Raw genomic sequence first — 21,656 nt, forward strand, 5'->3', positions numbered from 1 at the left:
AAACAGTGCTGGCTGGGAGATGGATGGGCACCAAGAGAGAAAGTGCAGGATCCGCTGCCACGGCTGGAAAACCGCAACTTCTCTGCAGTCCCCAACCCGAGCAGAAACACAGGGCTACAAAGCCAATTAAACGCTCGATTAAGTGTCCTAACGTGTTCCCACACAAAGCAACAACGTGGCACGTCAAAAAAAATTAAAAGAAAAAAGAAAAAAAAAAAAAGATAAAGAAACGAGGAAGTGCCAGGTTGTGTAATGGCCTGAGAGCACATCAGGATAATCTGTGCCTGCTCCCAGGGGATGGCAGCAGGAACAGCAAAATCCCCACACCACCTCAGCATGAATCGCCGCCTCCCAGTGCCTGCTGAGCTCTGCCCGGGGTGGGGGTGAAGGGGAGATAATGTATCCCTGGGGCACAGCCTGCTGGGGGGCTCTGAGCACTGATGGATGACACTGCAGGGTGTGGGACCAAATGGCCCTTAGGGGTCCCTTCCAACTCAGACACATATCTGTGATATGAGATGCTGCTAACCCATGGAGCACCAACGCCCCAAGCCTGGCCCTACACTTACATGCTTTCGTTCAAAGCAAACCCCATGCAGGATGCTACTGCCCTGTGGCACAGAGCTGGGTGACACTGCAGGGCAGCAGGGCACACCTCCCTGGGATGCAGCCCAGTGCAGGTGGCAGCACCACGAGAAACAACAGAGCTACAGATTCAAGAAAGGCACGGGCTGAGATAGTTTTCTGAGCAGCCACAAGCTGGCAGTGGGTCCAACAAGGAGCTCAGCACCTGCACTAGTCCTGGAAGCCCCAAAGCACAGCCAGCAGAAGATGGGTCTACAGGAGGGTCCCCCAGGAGTGGTTCTGCAGGAGAAGCAGTAGCAAGGTGCATTTTGGGACCCCACTCTTCATTCAACTGGATGTAACTGAGACCCAGCCCCATGCTTTCCTCTAGGGTTTGGGCAGCAGGCCCCAGGCACTCAGGTTAATCACAGCACATTAAGCGGCAGAGAAAACTCCTGAGTCACAGCAAGCTGTTAATTACCCATCTGTAAAGGGATTTGCAGGCTCAGATGGGCAAAGCCGACTTCCACGGTGTGCTGTCGGAGGTGGTTCTCTCACTGTGCCTCCAGCTCAGGTGCTGACCCATAGCAAGCTCCCAACCCCACAGGGTTGTCCAGGAGGACAAAATTGGGATGTGGCGCTTGGAGCCTAAATGCAAACTCCTGTTGGGATCTGGGTGCTGTGCAGTGGGGACACGACTCCATAGGAGGAACCCCCACAACACCTACTGAGGGTCACCGCCTGGTGCTCAGGGAGCTGCCTTCAGCAAAACCTGCTGCAGCTCCTGTTTCAGGCTGCTTAATTAGGCAAAGGAGCATCGTGCCATGCTCCTTTAGTAACACAACATGCACAGCTCATTTGTTCCTTAATACAAAACCACTGGAGTCAACTGGGGTCAGCTGGGCGACCAGGAACGCGCCGCACGGCACAGGGCCACCGCGCTCCAAGGAAGCCCTTGCCAGATCACTCAGGATGGTGATGGCCTCACAGCCTGCCTGCCTGCCATGGAAACCTGCTCCTACCTGCACAGCACCAGGCTGGGGGAGCTCGGGAGCTCCTCAACATGCCGGATCCGACGTGGTGGGAAGAGCACCAGGAGCTGCTGGCAGGAGCTGTGCTCCTGGAGGAGGTGTGACGAGGTGGGAAGCAGCTCCAGGCACCTGCAGTTTGACAGTTCCCACAGATAACTTATTTAAAGCTGGTAAGGCGAGCAGGCGAGAGAACCGCAGGTCAGACACGCATTCAGGCTCCTTCTAGCTGGTGCCCAGTGGCAGCACAGGACAACACAGCCCACACCTCCTGCAGTGCCACACTGACACCGACCTGAGGGTATAACTCCCCATCCCCTCCTGGCCGTGGGCAGAAGCTCTCTGTGATGCAGACGTAGAGGAGAGCCAGCCCTGCTGGAGCAGCCTGCAGCTTACAGGTGGACGGATGCTCAGGGAAAAGAGCCTGCCCTGCTCCCTTCTCACGTGGGAACACCTGGAAAGGCAGGGTGCCATTCCCCTCGGCACCTCAGCAGGGATGACCTACTTAGAGAAAACACTTGCCCACAGTGAGGAAGCAAACACTGCCCCGGGTTTTTTTGCCAGCCCTTGAATGGTTACATGGTTTTTCCAGAAAAATACAACCACATGCAGCCCATCTTCAGCATCGTGACTCAAAGCCTCGACTGCCTGCAGTGATGAAGCAACTTCATTTATGGGAAATGTATTCATTTAGCACCACTTTGCTGCAAAACTCCATCCTTCCTCCACCAGACAGAACACCTGGCCCGTACCCTCTCCTCCTCCCCGTGCCCACGACTCACATTTGGAAGCTGGGGATGACAGCCATGCCCAGGCTTCAGCAGTGCAGACAAACTGCCCGTCCTGCCCTCAGCCGGGGCTCCTCTGCTTCTCTTCGGTAGCTGTCATGCAGCTTCCAAAGGCAATTTGCAAGGTCCTAATTCATAAAGCAATTTATGGGTCAAGTCTTGCTACTTCAAAGAGGGAGCTCTGGATGAATTTCCAAGCTTGGGACAAGCTCCTGTGAGCTGCAGGCGAAACACTTACAGGATCAGACCACAGAGCTATTTTCTGAGAAGATCAAGCAAACCTAAAGCCTGGCCGTATTAAAAGATCTTGAAGTTTTCTTTCTCCTTTTTTACTTTCTTTTCTCTTTCCAGAGAAGTTTTGCTACAGCTCTCATCCCAGCACCCAAAATGACACCACTTTTACACAGCTCTCCTATAAAACACGCATTTGGCACTGGGAAGATGGTTTTTCCCCGCAGCCCCATGGCACAAGCCTGTCTGGGACTCGACTTTTTGGAACAAAATTGGTTGGAATGACAAGCGGAGGACTTTGCTCAGAAGGAGCACGGCTGCCCAGCAATCTCAGTAGCACAAATGGGTGCTGTTGCTGGCGTGATGGCATGCAGCAGCCTTAACCGGCAGCTCCGGGAAGAGAATAAAAGTGCTGCGTGTAATTGAAACTGCAGGGAGGAGTTAGGGACATAAAATGTAATTACCCGCAGTGGAAGGGAGCCAAGATTAGCAATCCTACTTCTGATTACTGAAAGTTCCCCTTAACTTTTTGCTGTGCTGATATCGGCTTTCTGCCTCAGTGCTTCCAGAAGCAGCCCTGGGCTCCCACTCAATGGGTCCATAAAGAACGAGGTGAGGGCCTGCTGTTCAGCCATGGGTCTGCAGGAATCCCTGTCACCAAAGCAGGAGGAAGAGGTGGGACAGCACACAGAGCCCTGACAACAGCACGCCCCTCTATGGCCGTGCGTGGCAAGGAGGGGTGAGGGTGCTCTGGGAGACGCTCCGTGATTCAGAGACCTCCTGAACCAGGGCTGATAGGTTGGGGTGGACCGCAGCCCTGACTCGCATCCACACAGCCCCGCACACACCTCCACATCCATCCTCTCAGCCCTCCCGCTCGCATCGCAGACACAATGGAGAATGGAGGGCAGCATGCTCCCCTGGCCCAACACGTGCCCTCAGCTGCTTCCAAGCCGTGTTCAGCCCCAACCTGCTTCCCCTGCACCCTCACTACAGGCAGGACACAGCTTGCTCCTGGGCCTGGCCAAGCAGGAGGTGACTGGTCGGAGACCTGCACAGCACGACCTGCTTGTATTTCCTTGCCCCATCCGCTGACTCCTCAATCAGCTTCCAGGAGAAGCATGTAATTCCTTACGGCCTCAGAGGGGCTGCCCCCAGATGACCACCCCTTGTGAGAGATCACTTTAACACCTGTTCTTTACTAAATGCTCGCTGCAGACAAGCGAAGCCTTACCAGGCAGCCCAGTCCCTTCCGCCCTCACAAACCAAACCAGCCCAGGTTCAGCAACGAAAGCACACGGACGGGCCTGGCGGCCCCTTACCTCCGCCAGATGAGGCGCGGGGTTGAAGCCGCACATGTTGCACACCTGCTGCCGACAGCTCGTGCAGGCGTTGTAGTTGGGGGGCTCACCGGAGCCCACGTTGATCTCGGCCTTGCAGAGGGGACACAACACCCTGGCTTTCGGCACTTCCTTTGGCTTGACGCCCGGCTCCGTTTTGCTCGGCTTGGCGGCCGGCGCGGCCGCGGCCCGGCCCTGCACCCCGGCGGCTTTGGGGCCGGCTTCCTTGCTGGCGTCGCTGAAGACGATTTTTGGAGGCACTTTGCCAGAAGTCTGCGGACCGGGAGCGGGGGCCTCCGGCTGGACGGACATGAGCGTGCTGGCCTGGGTCAGCAGGGAAGCCCCGAAGCCGAAGAGCTTCCCTGTGAGCCCCTCCTGCTGTTGCTCCGCAGCCCCCGCGCCGGCGGCCGGGGCTGTGGGTTTGGGGTCTCCCACCGCCTTTTTCTGCTCGGAGGAAGAAGGCTTTGCTTGTTGGTGCTGCGGAGAAGCCCGCGCCGCCTCCGGAGGAGCGGCAGCTTTCGGCTGGCCGTGCTGCTCCCGCTGCGGCACGGCGCCCTGTGCTTTGGGGGGCTCGGGCGGGGGGATGGCGGCGGCGGCAGGGCGGGCGCTGGGCTGGGTGGGCGCCGGGGTCTTCTCCTGGCCTGCTGGGAGCTTGGCCGGGGAGTGGGACGGAGATGGAGACGGGGAGTGCAGCTGCTGCTGGCTCTTGGAGCGCGGGGCGGTGGTCATGTCCATCCCCAGCGCCCGCTGCATCTGGCAGTTGAGGCACAGCCATTCCTTCACCTGCGGGATGAGAGGAGGACAGGGATGGTGAGCAACCGGCAGCGGGCAGGGCAAGGCCAGCAGCAACAATACGTACCACCGGGTTCACGGCTAACACGTGCCATAAGCAAAGTCCTCTGTGGCTGTATGAACAAATCATCAACCTCCCCCCCTCCCCCCCCCCCAAAAAAAAACCCACACATTTCAGCGCTGTGTTTTTCACAAAATTATCTTGCAATCACAGGGAACAGACCCCATCTGTCACAGGTACAACATGCCTGTGCTGAAGCAGGCTTTAATTAGCATTGTTTTGCTTCCAAGGCTTCTGCCATGAAGCTCTTGCTAGAGATGAGGCTCTCATACCCCTCCCAGTGCTCGTCTGGTGGAAGAGGGCCCTGCATAATGCTGCAGAACAGGGGGAGAAGGCCCTGGCAGCCCAACTCACCTCCCGCTCTGGCCTCACTAACCCCATGGAGCCTCCTCCCAAACCCTTGCCCCGAAAGGCAGAATGGGGACCAGAATGAAGTCCCCTCCAGGAGAGCGTAGGGCCTGCAGAAGGTCAGGGATGCTGAAGGTGGGGGGAACAGCTTCTCTTCTCACTGGGCAGGCACAATGCCAGCCTGGGAGCAAGAGGTTAATTCTCACTCTTGCAACGACGAATAAGAGGATGCAAATGAAAAGTATAGTGCTCCCTGGCTAAGTGGTGATAAATGAAAGGCTTTCCCCCCTTGAGACATTCCCGGTAACATGCCAATGTCTGAATTAAGTTAATTAAAGAGGCTGTATTAAAGTTGCGAGCCTTCTGAAACAAGGAATCCCCAGGATGCTCAGCAGCTGTGCAAGTATTAACGTATAGCACAGTCTGCAGGGTAACCATGCCTGCAGAATGCTCCAAGACAAGCAGGTATGGTGCCAAACAGAACAGAAGTGCTCCCCTGCTCTCTGCCCCACACATGGCCCTGGGCCTCCAGCACAGCTCACTCCATTGCCCTACAGACCTGGCTGCATGTCCGCACCGAGCTCCTCTTGCTCTCTGCTCTGCTCACTGCTTGCCCCAAACCTCTTCTCTTCTGCTCCCCATCCCTCCTCTGGACCCTGAGCACAATGGGACCACATGCAGACAGTGCTGCCCAAACCACTGCGCCACACAAACCAGCTACACCATGCTGGGTTGCTGCAGCTACTGCTATTTATTAAGTTTTGTCATTTCTCATGGTCTTGCTATCACCAATCTGAGCCACGAACCAAAGACGTGCAGAATTCCTCCTTATTTTTTTTTTTTTTTTTTAAACATTCTCATCCCTTGGAGTTTCTTCCCGCAATGCTATTTCAAAAGAGCAGCTCCCCAAATCCCATCAGCTTTGCATGCCATCTCCATCAGCTCTGATTAAGGGAGAACCAATCCCTTCTATTCAGGTTCTCTCTCTCTCCACAAAGTTCCCAGTATCTAAGAAATGCAAATCTTGCCTCTCTGTGTAATCTTCTTATCCACACTTTAAGACCCTGGGGCTAGGTAGAAATTGGGGGAAGAGATCTCCACAGCACAGAACTGCTCCCCAGCAATGGGAGGTGCCTTCTGGCTCCTGCTGGCCATGCAAGCCAAGCGTGGCTCATGGACAAGCTGCCAGGGTAGCCCTGGGGGGCTGATGGACCCCTTGGCTGCCTTGCCTCCCCCTGTGTGGGCAGACTGACTGCAGCGAGGAGGAGAAATGGGAGAGCAATGGAGATGAGAATAGAAAGAAGTTATCTTACCAGTTCTACATCCATGCTGGGTAACCAGCAAGAGGAAATCTGAGTGGGGGAATAATGAAAACCACAAAGGGAATCGGGGTGTAAAGAATGGTTCTGAAACCAAACCAGTGCCCCGACGGGGAGCGAGCGAGGCTGGTTAAAAGGGAATGTGACTGCTGGGCAAAATGAAGGGCACCGCTGGAGGTGGCAAATCAACAGCATTCAGAGCTCAGCATCACCGGGACCGACTGATTGATGGGAAGGGGAAGCTGTGAAGTGCATGAATTGCAGCAAAACGCAGGAACTGCACAAAAGTCTCTCGGGGTCCTTTTATCGAGTGCAGCGGGGACAAAGGCTGTCCAAGGAAGGACATGGGTTCATTAATGGATGGAGTGAGTAAAGCGCTAATGAGACAGATAGGGCATAAGTGCGCTAATTACTGCTGGTGAACGTTTGGAAGGAAGCAGGATAATGCTCATAACAAGGGTGAAGCATTTCCAGCTTATTAGCAACTGAGACGAACATCCAACAACATCTACCAGCACTAAGGATATTTAAATTTGACAGATCTGAATAATTTTGCATCCAAGAGATCTCTGAAAGCTAAGAAAGCTGCTGCGAGCCAATGTTCATCTTCAAGCATACTGAGAAAATCTTAGAGGTCTGGAAGAGTTGTCTGCTTGGATACCCAAGGCACGAGGGGATGACCTGACAGGCCAGCCAGCCAGACATCCATCCAGGAGAGAAAGATGACACTGGAGTCATGCAGCAGAGAACTGAAGGGCAAGCAGATATGCCAGTCAATGTGGTTTTGGGAAAATAGGTCAAGGCAAGCAAACTTGATTTTATTCCTCGCTAAGAGTGTAGAATTGGTATTAGCAATGAATAGAAGTGATGCCCAAAAGGTGTTTTAACCAAGCAATGTCTGGTATGCTGACAAAAAAAAGAATATCCTATAGAATATGACTATAAGATATGGCTATAACAGATTTCAGAGCAGATCTGGAGGACAACGGGGGCTTACCACTGCTTGGGTACCCCTCCAGTAAGCTGCCCATCACCACGGTAACATCACCTACAACAGCATCTGGTAGAAGGATAAATAGGGATGCAGATGGGTCCTGCATGAAGCGCGATGCTGGTGAGCATGCAGACAGCTCAGTTCCACCTCCAGCAGTGAGGGAGCCCTTCCAGAACCACAACCAGTGCCATGCCCACATTTTGAAATGATGAGCACAACTCCACAGAGGATATGGGCCGGATCTGTGAAAGGGATTCTAGGAGAAAATGTCTGTAATGGGAGAATTAAAGAGGTTGATCTTTTTGCTTTATCAAAGAGGAGATGAAGAAGTGACTTGATTATGGCATTCACTAGAAACAGTGTCAGGTACTAAAAGGTTCTTAATTAGGCAGAAAAGAGCATGAAAAGAACGAACGACTGGAAATGGAAGCCAAATATATTAAGCATCACTTTTAACAGCAGATGTTTCTAACCATTAAAGCAAATTATACACATGCTGCTGGGCTCGGTACAAGGCTCAGGAAGGCAAAACTTACACAGCCTTTCATCTAGAGAGGATTTAGTGCCCAAATCCATCCTAGCTGTGAACGTTGGAGCCATCCAGCCCTCACTGGCACTTGGTAGGAACACAGCCATGGTGTCATCCATCTGCCTGCCCAACGTGCCCATGGGGCAGGGATATGTAGCACATGCTGGCTGTGCCACAGCTGATGGAGATACCGTGCTTAGCACTGGCTGATGTCCAGCAGCCATCCACCAGCACCCCAGGTCCCTTTCAGCAGAGCTGCTCCATCCTGACATCCCCCATGTTGTATCAATAGCAGGTGTTGTCACAACTCAGGTGCAGACATTGCACTTGGATGTGCTGAACCTCAGGAGGTTCTCCCGGGCCCACAGCTCAGCCTGCCTGGGTCTCTGGATGGCATCCTGCCCCTTGGGCACATCAACTCTACACAGCTTGGTGCCATCCGCTGTGAGCAGGCTGTTTTGTTCCCTAGAGGTAAGACAATATAGCTCTGAAAGCATCGTCCACGTGGGGCGCAGACTTTGCAGCACACAGGAGAGGCCTCAAAGTGAACTGCAAGCAGAAGGACTTCTCAAATAAATGCCCAAGACTGTCTTCAAGCCAAAATTTAGGATTATCACAAAGAATAGTTCTGTCTTCACTGCAAGCTGTCTATTCGAAGGTCACACAGAACACTGTCCTACTGCACAAGCAGCAGAGGACAGGAGAGCATTAGATGATCCTATTTATGACTTAGGAGACCTGAGAGCACAGCCCTGTGCCACAGGGAGCACAGCTCATCCAACCCGCTGGAAATGATTATTTTAGGCTGGGAAGAGCAGTTCCCCAATCATCTCCAGTGGGGTTTGTTCATTCCCATCTGAGGTCAGCCTCTTACATCAGGGAGTGCACAGCCAGCTGGAAAGCACAACGTGCTGATGGGAAACGAGAAGAAAAGGAATGGGGGTTTACTCCAAGTTGCCCCAAGCACTTGTTTAATAGTCTGCATAGTCATGAAAAACCACATTTGGAGCTAGCAAGCAGCCAGCCTCCAGCAGAACGCCCTCAGCTGCAGGCCTGCAGGAGCCCCAGAGCCCCATCTCCTGCAGCCAGCCCAGAGGGGCACAGCTCCCTCAGTGCTCTCCCTGGGCGGCAACACCCCCAGGGCAGTGCAAACAAAATGGAGTCTGAAATTTGGAATTGCAGGTGCTGAGCTCATTGCTCTGGAAGCTCACTGCAGCGTGCCATGCATGGGATGAAGAGCAGTGCCATCGGTGGGTGCTGTCCCAGAGCAACGCTGCAGCATCCCGGCCTCCTCCTGCTGCTGCAGAGCTGCCAGAACCTGCCTCAAGTGTCCTCACATGCCTCCAACTCATCAGCTCTGCTTGCAGCTGAAGAGCCACAGTCTAAAGAAATCAGCTTGTCAGCAAAACGGCCCTTCTCTCCACTACGCCCAAGTTTTGCCCGTTTCTCCTACAGCAGCACAGGGACAGCCTAGCACAGGGCGCACAGCCTGCTTGCAAAAGGCTTGTAAATCATTCCCCGGGGGGCTGCAGCATGCCGCTGCATCGGTGCGGGCTCGGTCTGGGGGGAGCACACACAACAGCTCTCTCCCTCTGCAGCACCACGAGCAGCCCTGGGGCCAGCAGGCGAGCGCAAGGCGCCAGCACCACGCGGATGTGCGCAGGGAGAGGCGTGGGCTGGAGCTTGCTGGTCACATTCCAATGCATGCTCACACGGGGATGCAGCACTCCGGAGGGGCCGTGCAATTAGCAGCGTTTGGGCATTTAATTGACAAGGGGACGTGTCTTCAATGTGCTTTGGAAAAAGGCCGTCTTGTGCGCATCTTTTTCTTCAAAGACAACAAAACAAAGCAAACCCAGACCTCGGCACTGCTGCCCAGGAGGGGAAGCCACAGAAGCCACCGAGCCACCAGCAGCCATCCTGCCAGTGCCTGCCAGGAAACAGCCAGCCTGTGCTGGCGAGAGGGAGGAACAAACCCCCAGACTCATCCCTTCCACTGCAAACAACAGATGGGAGCCCACATTCATCCAGAGAGCAGAGCTGGGGAATAAGACGGTGCCATTTCATCCTATTAGTCATTTATTAACTAATTTTCCCCCAAATAAGCCTCTTTCTCTAGTAAGCACCCCTCGAACTAAGATAATGCTTCAGAACTGTCAGAAATCACAAGTGGTTGTCATCTCTGCTGTAAACAGAAGAGGAAAGGGTGGCAGAGTGGATGTAACATGCTCCTGCTAGGAAATCACTGCTCACATACGAGCACGACTGGAAAAACGCTGCCTGGAGCACATTTTGCCATCGTACAGTGCCCTTCCATCCTGGGGATGGCTGCCCCTCTCTGCACCAGGTGCCATGAATGCCCCACTTCTAGCCCTAGCCCACTCCCTGGTAGCACTGGGTGAATTTGGGCACTCACCCCAATCTTGGGGCTGTCATGCAGGACGCAGCGATCCCACCACGCCACTGCCAGCCCTCCTTACCCACAGCAGGCACACTCAGCAAACACTCCCAAACCCACCAGCAAGCAGTGCTGGGACTGACCTCGATCGGCTGTGCCACACCAGGCAGCGCTCCCCCGGCGAGCTCCCCATCGCTGCCGCCCGCTCGCTGAGCACCGGCCCCGCTCTCCTGCCCAAAGCAGGGCTAAAGGCCGGGAGGAGAGGAAGGAGACCTCTCCCTGCGCTCTGCCCTGCCTGCGTGTCACTGCCGCTCCACCCTGGGTGCAGGGCCCCTCGCTGTGCAACGCTGCCCGGCTCCACGCGCCCGCAGTGCTGCTGCCCCAGGCGAAGGGACAAGTCCTTCCGCTTCATTAGGGAATGTTTCTTGTGCGATTTGCTGCCTCACTAGCTCCTGTTTAGACAGCCTTTGTTCCCCGTCCACGGGAACACACGAAAGGTTTGGACGTAGGGATGTGCTCGGAGGGTGCTTTCCTCTGTGCGCGGTCGGGGGGAATGGCAGAAAGCTCACCCTGGGCTTTAACCTCGTGAGATGGCAGCGTGGACGTGCTTTAAGTGCAGCTCCGAGCCCTGAGGCTGCAGAACCTCAGTGCAAGGTCACAGAAAGCGTAATGGATGGCTCTGCCTGGTCTGGCTGCCATTACGGCTCCCTGCAGCAAGGCGGCTCGCAGTTGGACGCCTGCGGGTCCCCGTAACTTGGGCTTCTGCACAACCAAAGGAGCCTGGGGTCACGGGGGCTCATGTTGGTGCTCAGGCAGGACATAAATAGCCCAAAGTATCCTTGGAGAGACACTGCTCTGGGGCCTCCCATCCTCTCCATATGGAAGCGGCCAAGCTGTGCCCACTTACCCCAGTGCAATACGCACCTCCGAGTGAACCAGCTGGGATGAGCATCTGCCCCTGTTCACTGCGGGGGAGTTGGACTAGATGACCTTTAACGGTCCCTTCCAACTCAAATGATCCTATGACTCCATGATTCCACGATTCTATGAATCAGTTTGTAATAAATGCACTTACAGCATTTAAGGCCTGAAGATAGACAAGACACTGCACAATCTCTTTACATACATAAACAGATTTAATTACACAATTATTCCAGATAAACACGATAAGTTCCCTGCCATGAATAATTCACAATCCAGCTAGCCACACCATCAGCAAAACACAAATCTACAGTCATAGGAAAGAAAAAGCAAGAGATGTGATGGTCCTGCAATACCCCAAAGTTGATAGGGTTTCTACAGGTAACACTTCACCCCATGCCTGGAAGCAAGCTTTGGTCAACAAGCACATAAGAAAAGAGCTCTGCAGGGCAGGAAGCCTTCAAACTTCTGTGGTCTGCCTTGAGCAACCAAGAAACTTCAGAAGGGAACAGCAGGAACCCGAGCAATAATGGCCAGATGTGTGTGTGTGCAGTGGTTGGAGATGGGAGGACGAGTGGTAGAAAGAGGGAAAACAAGAGTTAAGAGTTGATGTGAGAACCTTAAGCACCCTCACTGTGAAATACTAACTGTCTTCCTACACTGAGTTCCTCAGGGTAATGAATGATTCTGGGTGAAAAGGTCTATTCTAGAACTGGTAACAATCAGAAATCCAACCAAACAACCAACCCAATCAACCAAAACCAACCCAACCAACATAAAAATCCAACCCAACCAAAATAAAAACTCAACCAACACCAACTCAACCAACCAAAACACTCCACTAACCAACAAAAACCAACCCAACCAACAAACACCAACTTGAACAACCAACCTAAAGCAAAACCCAAACCAGCCTCTTGTTTTCTAGCACTGGCCGAAAGAGCAGCAGCATGTGCTACCCATGGTTGGGCTGATCTTGTCAGAAATCACTCACATGGCCTGTGCCCTTGTTTGGATCCCTGTGCTGCTTAGTGGATGCAAATACTGAACAATTAGATAGTCACAAAGTAGGACTGGTGCATTCCTCTCCTGCTTCTGTTGGGTACTTGGGCTGCACAGTTCCCCCCAGGTCTTTCACCAAGTGACCACAATCCAGCTAAAGGGCTGCGGAGCAGCACAATGGGGCACAGAAGGCTGGAGGATCCATCTTGGTGCTGCAGGAGCACTGCTGGAGAGGGAAGGTGCCAGGACTCACCACGCCCAAAGAGTAGAGCCGTAGAGCCCCATGAGGTGGAACCAGAATGAGATGGGCATTCAAAAGAAAGCACCCCACATGCTCCATAGGACTCTCCATCACACAGGTGGGAGGCACAGGGCAGGTTTCCCCACCCAAGGGGCCCAGCCCTGCCTGCTCTCTGCAGCACCCTGCTTCTCCCAGGAGATGCTGCTGGCTTTGGGTTGTATTGACACCGTGCTCGGCTCCAGCAAACCCATGCTGAAGGCTGCAGGGCTTCACCCTTGTGTCCTGCAGCAGCAGAAGGCTCTGCAGGAGGTGCCTGCTCCCCCGACAGATGGCTGTCTAATTCTGTCCTTACACCTCCCAGCCGCTGTGGATTTACTGGGTGGGCACTGCAAGGGGGAATAGCAGGGCTTTAGCTTAACTGTCCTCACGGTTAGAGAGCAGTCCCAAAATATTAACCTAATTCTTCCTTGCAGCTTAAGCCCACTTCTTGCTGCTCCTTTCTCCTGAGACAAGAATGTATGGTATTGCATGAAAACAGCCTGAGAGCAGATTCCTGCCCAAGGCACCTGTCTGGATGAGCCATTCCCACACCAACGCCATGAAGCACCTCTCCCAACTGGTTGTTTAAATCACCATTTTCTTGCTTGCCGTGGGGATCGAACCCAGCAGACTTCAGAAAGCTGCACAGGATGCCTTCTGATGAAGAGTTTGTTGTCCTCTTCCAGCACCACACAAAGAGAACATGAAGTCATTCAGCTCTGCTCCTTTCCAGATCAGAGATTTGCCTTCGGGAGATGTATGAAGAACCCATCAGCCCCACCTGAAACCCCAGCGGAGCTTACAGCACAAGCTGGCTACATTCTGCTCAAAGGATGGGTGGAGTCCTCGATTGCAAAACCAAAAACTGCTACAGAAGAGAAAAAAAATGTAGAATAAAAATACTACTCAGTTAAAAGAAGAAGAAAAATGCCCAAAGGCAATATTTCCTGTCTTTCTGGTTCCTTAGCTTTTCGCCTACTGCTTCAGGTGGGTGCCTGGGTGCCCCGTCCTTTAGTTCAGAAAGAGGATGCCCTGCAGAAGGCGTGCAGGAGCTTTAGCACGGGGTTGGATGAGGTGATTGCCGCAGGTCCCTCCCAACCCCCACGGTTCTGTGATTCTCACTCCAGCCCCAGGCAGCCCCCAGCTCCGAGCTCTGCCACCCCAGCCAAACAGCACAGAGCTAGTGGATGTCTCGTGCAAGCTGGGGACCGCATCCATCCAGACTAAACGGAAAATAAAGAAGAGCAAACTGCATCATTCAAACTGATTTCACCTCCCCTTTGATTTACTTCAGGCTCCAAACGCCGATTAGGAACCGCTTCTGGAGAGAAACCATAAATCTTGTCCCAGTGCCCCAGCTCCAAGCAGAGGCAGCTCAGGTGTGACCACCAGCCACAGGGGCTCTGACCAACAGCACATCTGTCAGATGTGCAGCAGCATTGCTCCCTGCATCTTGCAGAGCTCTCCAGTTCTGGGTGCTGCACAGCCAAGGCTCCAGCCAAACAGCAGCAGGTTTGTGAGCAGCCAGACCCAAGCTGCAAGGCAGGGCTGGATCAGCAAGAGAGAAGCAGCAGGATCCTGCACCGAGGCAGAAAGCATTTTGCATCCAAATAAACACCGCCTTCCCATTAGCTTTTGTCTGCCCACACGCTTGTCTGTTTGGGAACTACTCCACACAGCCCCTGCCTGGCACTCTGCAGGGATAGGAAAGCAGTGGAGGAGGTGGAGGATATGGATAACGGGTGGGGAAGGTGGGGGGCACGCCACAGTGATGCTGCTGAGGCCGTGCACAGCCCCCAGGGGGCATTTCCTCAATGCAATCCTATCCTGGGACCTCACACTGCACACCTGCCTCCAGCCAGAGCTCAGCACCCAGAAGTACTTACAGGAAACAGAACTTTAGAAGTGCTGTGGTTTTACAATCCCTAATCCACTATGGCAATAACCATCGTCTGCTGCCAGCAAGCAGCAGCACCCCAGCAGCCGCTCAGAAGACAGATGGCAGCAGCAGAGTGCTGGTTTGGTAACATTTTTCAAAGCACTCTCCAATCTGAAAGCCACAATCATTTCATCTGGAAAATTAATACGGCAGGTCAGAACGTAAGGTAGAGTTTGGAAGAATGAGTTATGGTGCACAAGCTGGTCGTGCGGTTGCGTGCCGAGCTCAGCCAAGCACCGACATATTCAGTCTGCTCAAGGCTTGAGAGGTTGCTCAATAGGGACAAGCCTCTCCCAACAAGAAGCATGCTGGTTTCTGAGGAATCCAGAAATTCAGGTAATTCAACTTTCCCTTGGATGCTGAGAGAGGCTGGTGCCACAGACTACTTGCTTTCAACAAGTCCTTCCCACCATACCTGGATGTGACCTGCTGGGCACCACGCTCTGCTTAAGATGGTTGCATTGGGAGAATGCAGCAGGCAAGTGCTGGAGATGGGATGGAGCAACACAGGATGGCAGCAAGGGCAGAAACACTTCACGGTGTGAAAGGGAGCACAGCAGGGACCAAGCAGGACAACATGTGGACAGAGCAAAGGCTGGGCTGGGTTTGGAGCTGTGCTCCTGAGGAGCTGCAGCCACCTCTCCTCCCGCTCCTCTTGCAGCAGCTCAGCACCTGCAGCTCCCTGCCTGCCTACACCTTCGTGCATTGCAGTACATCACCAGACTAAAATATCAAACCATCCTCCTTGAGGTTCCCACCCTGTAGCCCCAAGCTTGGCTACATCCCCACACCAAACCCCAGCACGTCCAGCCTCGTGCAGCCCTATACATGCATGCCTATACATCTGCATCCTTCGTGGGGGACTTGTGCTGAGCCCACACTTCTTGCAAAGTCCAGTTACATGCAGTGACAAGCTCTTTTGCTCTTCGGGGACAGGGCTTCAAATAGCTGCATGCTTGCAGCAATTAAATGGGAAGAGAGCTGCCACCGACTCTGATAGCAGGCCGTGCTGTGACTGATGCAAGCACCGTCTGCAGCGCTCTGATAAGGATATTGGATGATTCACAATAATCTACACTGTGCTGAACGCAGGAGCCCGAGCGTTTGTGCTTCTGTTTCCAGTAAGGGGAATACGGTGTGTCGTGCTCATCAGAAGGGCATGGGGCACCAAAGCTTCCTTCTCGTCACACTGATGCGCGCTGTCCTGCCCCTCTGCAGGTCTCCTCCAAGCAGGCTTCCAGCCACCCTTGGCAGTGAGCATTTGGCCCCATGGCTCAGAACTGCGTGCAGGGAGGGTGCCTGAGCTGTGGGGAGGGAGCAGGCGGTCAGTGGGACGGCCAGGAGGGTGCTTGGGGTGTCATGGGTAGAAACATGGTCACAGAGCCCGCAGGGCACTGCTGTCCCCACACTGGTCTCCAGCTGCTGCAGGGCTGCACTGAGCCCCTCCCTTAACCCATCTCAGCAAACCTGTCATCCCACAGACTGTGCAGCAGCACTGCTTGTTCCTGTCCCATTACGACCACATTTCCCTCTCCAAATTCCCCTATTGAGACATTCTGACAACGTTGCACTGATTGCTCCTGGAGAAGAAAGCCAAACCAACAGCACGGCGTATTTACAACACCAACTGAATCCAGAGCAGAAAAATCCCAGCCTTCGGCTGTCCCCAGTCAAAAGGTTTATCATCCAGATAAAGCAGCCTTTCAATCAGAGCTAAAATAACCACTTTTCATAGCCCAGTTAGCACCGCATCCCTGCATGCTGGCCTTCAAACAGGGGCAACCAGGTTGTGGGGCTGAAGCCAGAGCTGCAAGGAACACCTCAGCAGGTTCACCCACTGCCACACTGCTTGCAGACACAGGGCTGCTCATTCCACGACTGGCACACCCCAGGGAGAGAACTGGGAGCAAATAAGCACAGCTTAGAAACACACAGGGAGCCACCAACCCTGCCCCAGCTGCTCCAGAGAACACAACCACGGCATCCATCACCCAGGCGGGGTTCTCCTTTGGAAGCCCACGGATGGAGGAAAGCGTGTCTGTGGCTGGATTCCTTTCTGAAGCGAATGGAGTGATATATGAGGTGGGAGCTGGAGAACACCCAGTCCTGCAGGCAGCACTCAGTCACACCGGGCAGGGACAAGGCAAGCAAACGCCAAGCAGAAAGCAGGCTGCCTCCCAGCCCCTGCAGCACCACAGCCTGGCTTCCAGGGGTTTGTCACCACTCTCCTCTGGTCCCTGTCTGCTCCCAGGGCAGTGCATCACCTGCCTTCCCACAGCCCACTCGCCAGCAACACCAGCACCATCCATCAGCAGCCAGCACTCTGCCCGTCGCACGGTGACATTTTCTTCGAGTGGATTTCTCATTATCGGAATCGTTTGCGCAGAGAGGAGCGAAAGGCAGCACATGGGGAGGAACAGCCAGAATTACTCATCAGCTTTTTTTGTTGCTGTTGGCTCTGACTTGGGCGGCCATCCATCCATCCATCCATCGTGCAGACAACCCGTGCATGGCTGCAAAAGCCCCTGCTCTGTCTGCAGCAGTGCTGCAGAGGCAAGCAAGTCATTTATATTTAGAAAGCCTGGGCAAGCACGAGCGCTGCTCTCCAGCTTCCTATTAGCTGCTCTGTTCAGTGCTAATCACCCCCATTTAGAAAAAGATAGAGCATAAATAAATAAAAGTCCAACTGGGAGATAAGAGAAACATCCTTGGGCACGGCATTGCAGATACAAGACAAAACAAGGGCTTGGCGTGGAGATAAGGGGACGGAGAGGTGAGGGGCATGCACGACCTGTTGGTGCAGGGAGACAGGTTTACGACTCCCATCGATATTCTCATGCCACGAGAACATAAGGAGTTGTTCAGTGCAATCACACTGCCTCATAGAACGGCCTGGGTTGCAAAGGCCCACAGCGCTCATCCAGTTCCACCCCCCTGCTGTGTGCAGGTCGCCAACCAGCAGCCCAGGCTGCCCAGAGCCACGTCCAGCCTGGCCTTGAATGCCTGCAGGGATGGGGCATCCACAGCCTCCTTGGGCAACCTGTTCCAGTGCCTCACCACCCCCTGTGTGAAAAGCTTCCTCCTGATGTCCAACCTAAACCTCCCCTGTCTCAGTTTAAAACCGTTCCCCTTGTCCTATCACCATCCACCCTCACAAACAGCCCTTCCCCCTCCTGTTTATCCGCTCCCTTCAAGTATTGGAAGGTCATTGGTCTGTAGGCATTCTCCCTACTTGATGCAGCAAGACATTCTGTTTGGAATGCAAAGAGCAGGGCAATGGGAAGGGAAGGCAGGTGCATAAATGCGCTCCTTCCACTTGGAAAGATCAAGTTCTACCAAGTGCATTGCAAAACTGATGAACCACATCTGATGAACACAATCCTCAGTTGAGAAAAGCATCGCAGGAACATAAGGAAGAACTTAGGGATTCTCTGCAATCCCCAAACAGTCCCAAGCAAACCCATTAGACACGGTGAGCATCGTTTCGGCACAAATTAAAGCACGTATTGAAACGCTGCAGCTCTGCTCTCGATTAAGATCAAAACCAACCTCTTGTCAATGTTCTCCTTATATTGTTTGGGAGGGGGAGGGAACGAATGAAAAGAAACAAACAGCACCAACAAAAAACCTTAAGAGAACAGCGCAGACGTTCGTTTCTCAGATCAGCACTGCGCTGCGACGCTTCCAAAGCCACAAGCAACAGATAGGATGCCTGCAGGTTCCTCTCATTGTACCAAACAGAGCAAATCCAATCAGAGGAACGTGCTGCGGGATCACTCAGCCGAAGGGTGCCGTGGGAGCAGCATCAGCAAGCAGAAGATGGAGGGAAAGAAAGTTTTCTAATGGCATTGCTCTGCCTGGCACCCAGCAGGACTGTCTGACCAAAGAATAAAGCAACCCTTCTGAGACAGAAGAAAACTAAGGGGAAAAATAGTTTGAACGGGAAGGAATAATCCCACCAGAGTAGGTGATGGTGTTTAGAATCCTGCACCTCCATTCCAAAGCCAGTTTCATACATGGGCATGCAAGCAAACAGTCAGATTTTACCACTCTGTTCCATAACTTCTTCACGTTTCACCACCAGCCTTTAATGATGCCATCACTGCTCCCTGCTTCATGTTTCCTTTTGCCTGAAATACAGCGAGGGCTCTGACCTTCAGAAATAAGTGAATGAGTGAGGAAACTCATGCATCCTTCTGCTACAAAATGGAAAGCTATGGGAGCACTTATTTTAGAGCAAGAATACCATTACCCACATGTCAAACCACAAGCAACACAGACAGGGATGGGTCTGCTCAGCCCTGTGAGATGAGAATGAGCTGATGCTCAGTTAATTGGAAGGTAGAAACCAAATAGAAGATAGCACCTCTCCATGAGCAGTTGGGCAGACCCACACCACAAGGTGCCCCAGCAGCTGACTGCAAGGGCATACGTGCACCACTCGCCTCAGAAACCAAATGCCTGCTGAGACATATGAGAAAGAAAAAAAAAAAAGATGGAAATAAAAAAAGACACAAGTGGTTTGGAAGAAATGCGCATCCTTTGGAGCACAAGGCCTCACCTAGCAGTAGGGTCAAAGTGCCTTGCCCCTACCCACCCCCCCACAACTCGTGGTTTCTGGCAGCCCACAGATCGTGCAGAAGAGGATTTGCTGCGTAAAACACAGTTTTGGTTTCCTTGGTTTCAGCTTTCTTAGAAAATATGATGTTCCCGATAATTGAATCCCACTAATGAGCCTTGAAAGCAGAAAGAGAAGTTGGAAAGATGCGTCTACCGCAGCCACAGAGTAGAAACCATCAACTATTCACGTGAAAATATATACGTGAGCAAAAGGGAAGCATAAATCACCAGGAACAGCATGCAGTGGCCTTGCAGCACTGCCTGGATGTAAGGAGTCAGACAGGAAAGCCCCTCCCAGAGAGTGGCATTTAGAAACTGTAGATTCTGGTTGTTGGGACAAATGGGGACTGCTCACCACTTCCAATAAAACCTATGCATCCAGCTGACCTGAGTGCCCAAATCCTGCTTCCTAACATCCTGAAGTCACATAGCTGCTTTCCCCAGTTTCTAAAGCATTAAGCCCAAGAGAGGAACCCTGCAGCAGGTTCCTGGCCAGAGCCTCCAGCTGCCCCCCACCCCATCCGGGGACCTCCAACAGAGCCCCTATATAGGGAGCCCCGTGCAGGGTTGGATCTGCCACCACGCACCCACCTCACACCTCCACTTGCAGAGTGTGACACTATCTCAGGTCAGAGAAATGCCAGAATCGACTCCTTCACCCCAAAACCACAACCATGACCATATCCTGGAAGCACCAAGAACTGCTTCTCCCACTGCTGAGCCCCAGAACTTCATGGCAGCGCCGTGTGCATGGCCACCCCAACCAAGCACCCAGCATCCCACTGAGAAGCCCCAGCTCTCAGAACCTCTGGGCTGCCCCAGCATGTCCTCCTAAGTAACACACCTTCCTCTCCCCAGATGGCAGTTCATATTATGGCAATTATCCACTGATTGGCCAGCAAGAACAACACCTTTAACGCTTTACAGCTGCCAAAAGCAAAGGCGCAGCATCTCGGAGAAAGGAAAATGTGACCATCACGCTCCCTGGCAGCCCATAATGCTTCAACCGTAGAATCATAGAATGGCTCGGGTTGGAAGGGACTCACGGATCATCAAGCTCCAACCCCACTGCCACAGGCAGGGCTGCCAAAACCTCGCACTTAAAAGCCCGACCGGGATGACAGAGACGTTACCTCAGTGAGATGCGGGTTGGGGTTGAAGCCGCACTGGTTGCAGACCTTGCTGTGACATTGGGTGCAGGCATTGAAGTTGGGCTGGCTGGGCGCCGAGGTGAGCTCCGTCGTCTTGCAGATGGGGCAGAGGGTGCTGCTGGGCAGGGGCGCGATCTGGGGCAGTGAATAGGGTGAGGTGGGAGTGCTGCCCCGCTCCGGAGAGGCCGACGGCGACCGTCTGGCTCTCTGGCTGTGGGGATCCACCTGCAGCGTCCTGCGGGGTCCCTCTGCCTGCCCACGGCCACGCATCTCACGGGGGCTTTCGGAGTCCTGCGCCAGGGAGGGCGGTGCCGATCGCTGTCCGGCCGCGCGGTCCAGCTGCTCCGGTCTCCTCGGCGTGCTGGAATGCCATTAAAACACATACGGGTAAGGAGAGGCTCGGCGGTGCCCCAGGCCATGGAGGGGCTCTGGGCAGACTGAGCTGAGGGGCAGCTGGCACCACGGCACGGCCGGGGCTGGGAGGTTCCTTCCATCCCAACCGTACTGCCATTGAATGATTGTCCTACCACTTTTCCCCATCCTCACCGCGGCGATGCCACCTCCTTCCTTCCCCGGAAGACGCAGGGGCTTTAGCTGCCAGCTCCCACGATACTCCCAAGGACAGCGCCATTAAAGAGCTTAGTGGCTCCGCATCCCCCACGAGCACACGGCTTTCCTGCTGCCCGACGTCGGATTTAGCCCTCACCTGATCTCTGTGCCCGAGGTGCAGCCCCGCGTGCCCCATCCCGTGCTGTGCAGAGCATGGGCCGCATCGCTTACGGGTGGGAGAAGTGGATGTCAGTATTCTGTCACCCAAACCCGCCGTAATCTGGAGCTTATCAGCACATAAGTAATAAAAAAACCCACACGTATTTCTCATGCAGGTAGAAGCTCCGCTGCCCTCACTGCCATCCACAGCCGGTTAAGGAAAAGTATTAGCCGGAATCTCAAATGTAATAAATTGATGATTTACCCAAGCAGGGCCTGACCTTATGAGGGTTTAAAGAGGGAAGTTCGATGCATAAAACTAATGAAATTGAAAGCGCGCATTGCCACAGCCATAGGAACTCGGATGAAAACAAATATTAAAACAGCACTTTGGGAATTTGTGGATTGAAACCTGGTTCTCCAAAGGGAGAAGCATTTGGTATTGGTAGTTCTCTGCGTTTTGCAGCTGGCAACACCGCTGTCAGCAGTGCTGGGTCCCCCCTCATCTCGGTCAAGCGCTTCCCTTGTGTGAAAGGAGAGCTCTGTGCAGGGCATGGAGGTGTGGGAGCACACGGATGTGGGCACTGTCCTGTCCATCCCAGCACCACCCCGCGCATCGTCAGCCCTGTGCTGATGGTGATAG

General features: G+C 53.7%; 1 protein-coding gene across 2 annotated transcripts in view; it reads right to left on the reverse strand.

Annotated features, from left to right (window-relative positions):
* The window catches only part of BSN (bassoon presynaptic cytomatrix protein), a 57,601-nt gene that overhangs the window by 27,276 nt on the left and 8,669 nt on the right, over positions 1-21,656 (reverse strand). For both annotated transcript variants that reach the window (XM_085235605.1, XM_085235604.1), the window contains exons 2-3: positions 20,288-20,666; positions 3,934-4,734 (exon numbers count right to left, since the gene is read on the reverse strand). In XM_085235605.1, coding sequence (XP_085091731.1) covers positions 3,934-4,734; positions 20,288-20,666 — 1,180 coding nt within the window. The remainder of the gene's footprint in view (positions 1-3,933; positions 4,735-20,287; positions 20,667-21,656) is intronic.

The sequence above is a fragment of the Meleagris gallopavo genome, chromosome 14 (assembly GCF_905368555.1).
Source record: "Meleagris gallopavo chromosome 14, MGAL_WU_HG_1.1, whole genome shotgun sequence".
NCBI lineage: Eukaryota > Metazoa > Chordata > Aves > Galliformes > Phasianidae > Meleagris > Meleagris gallopavo.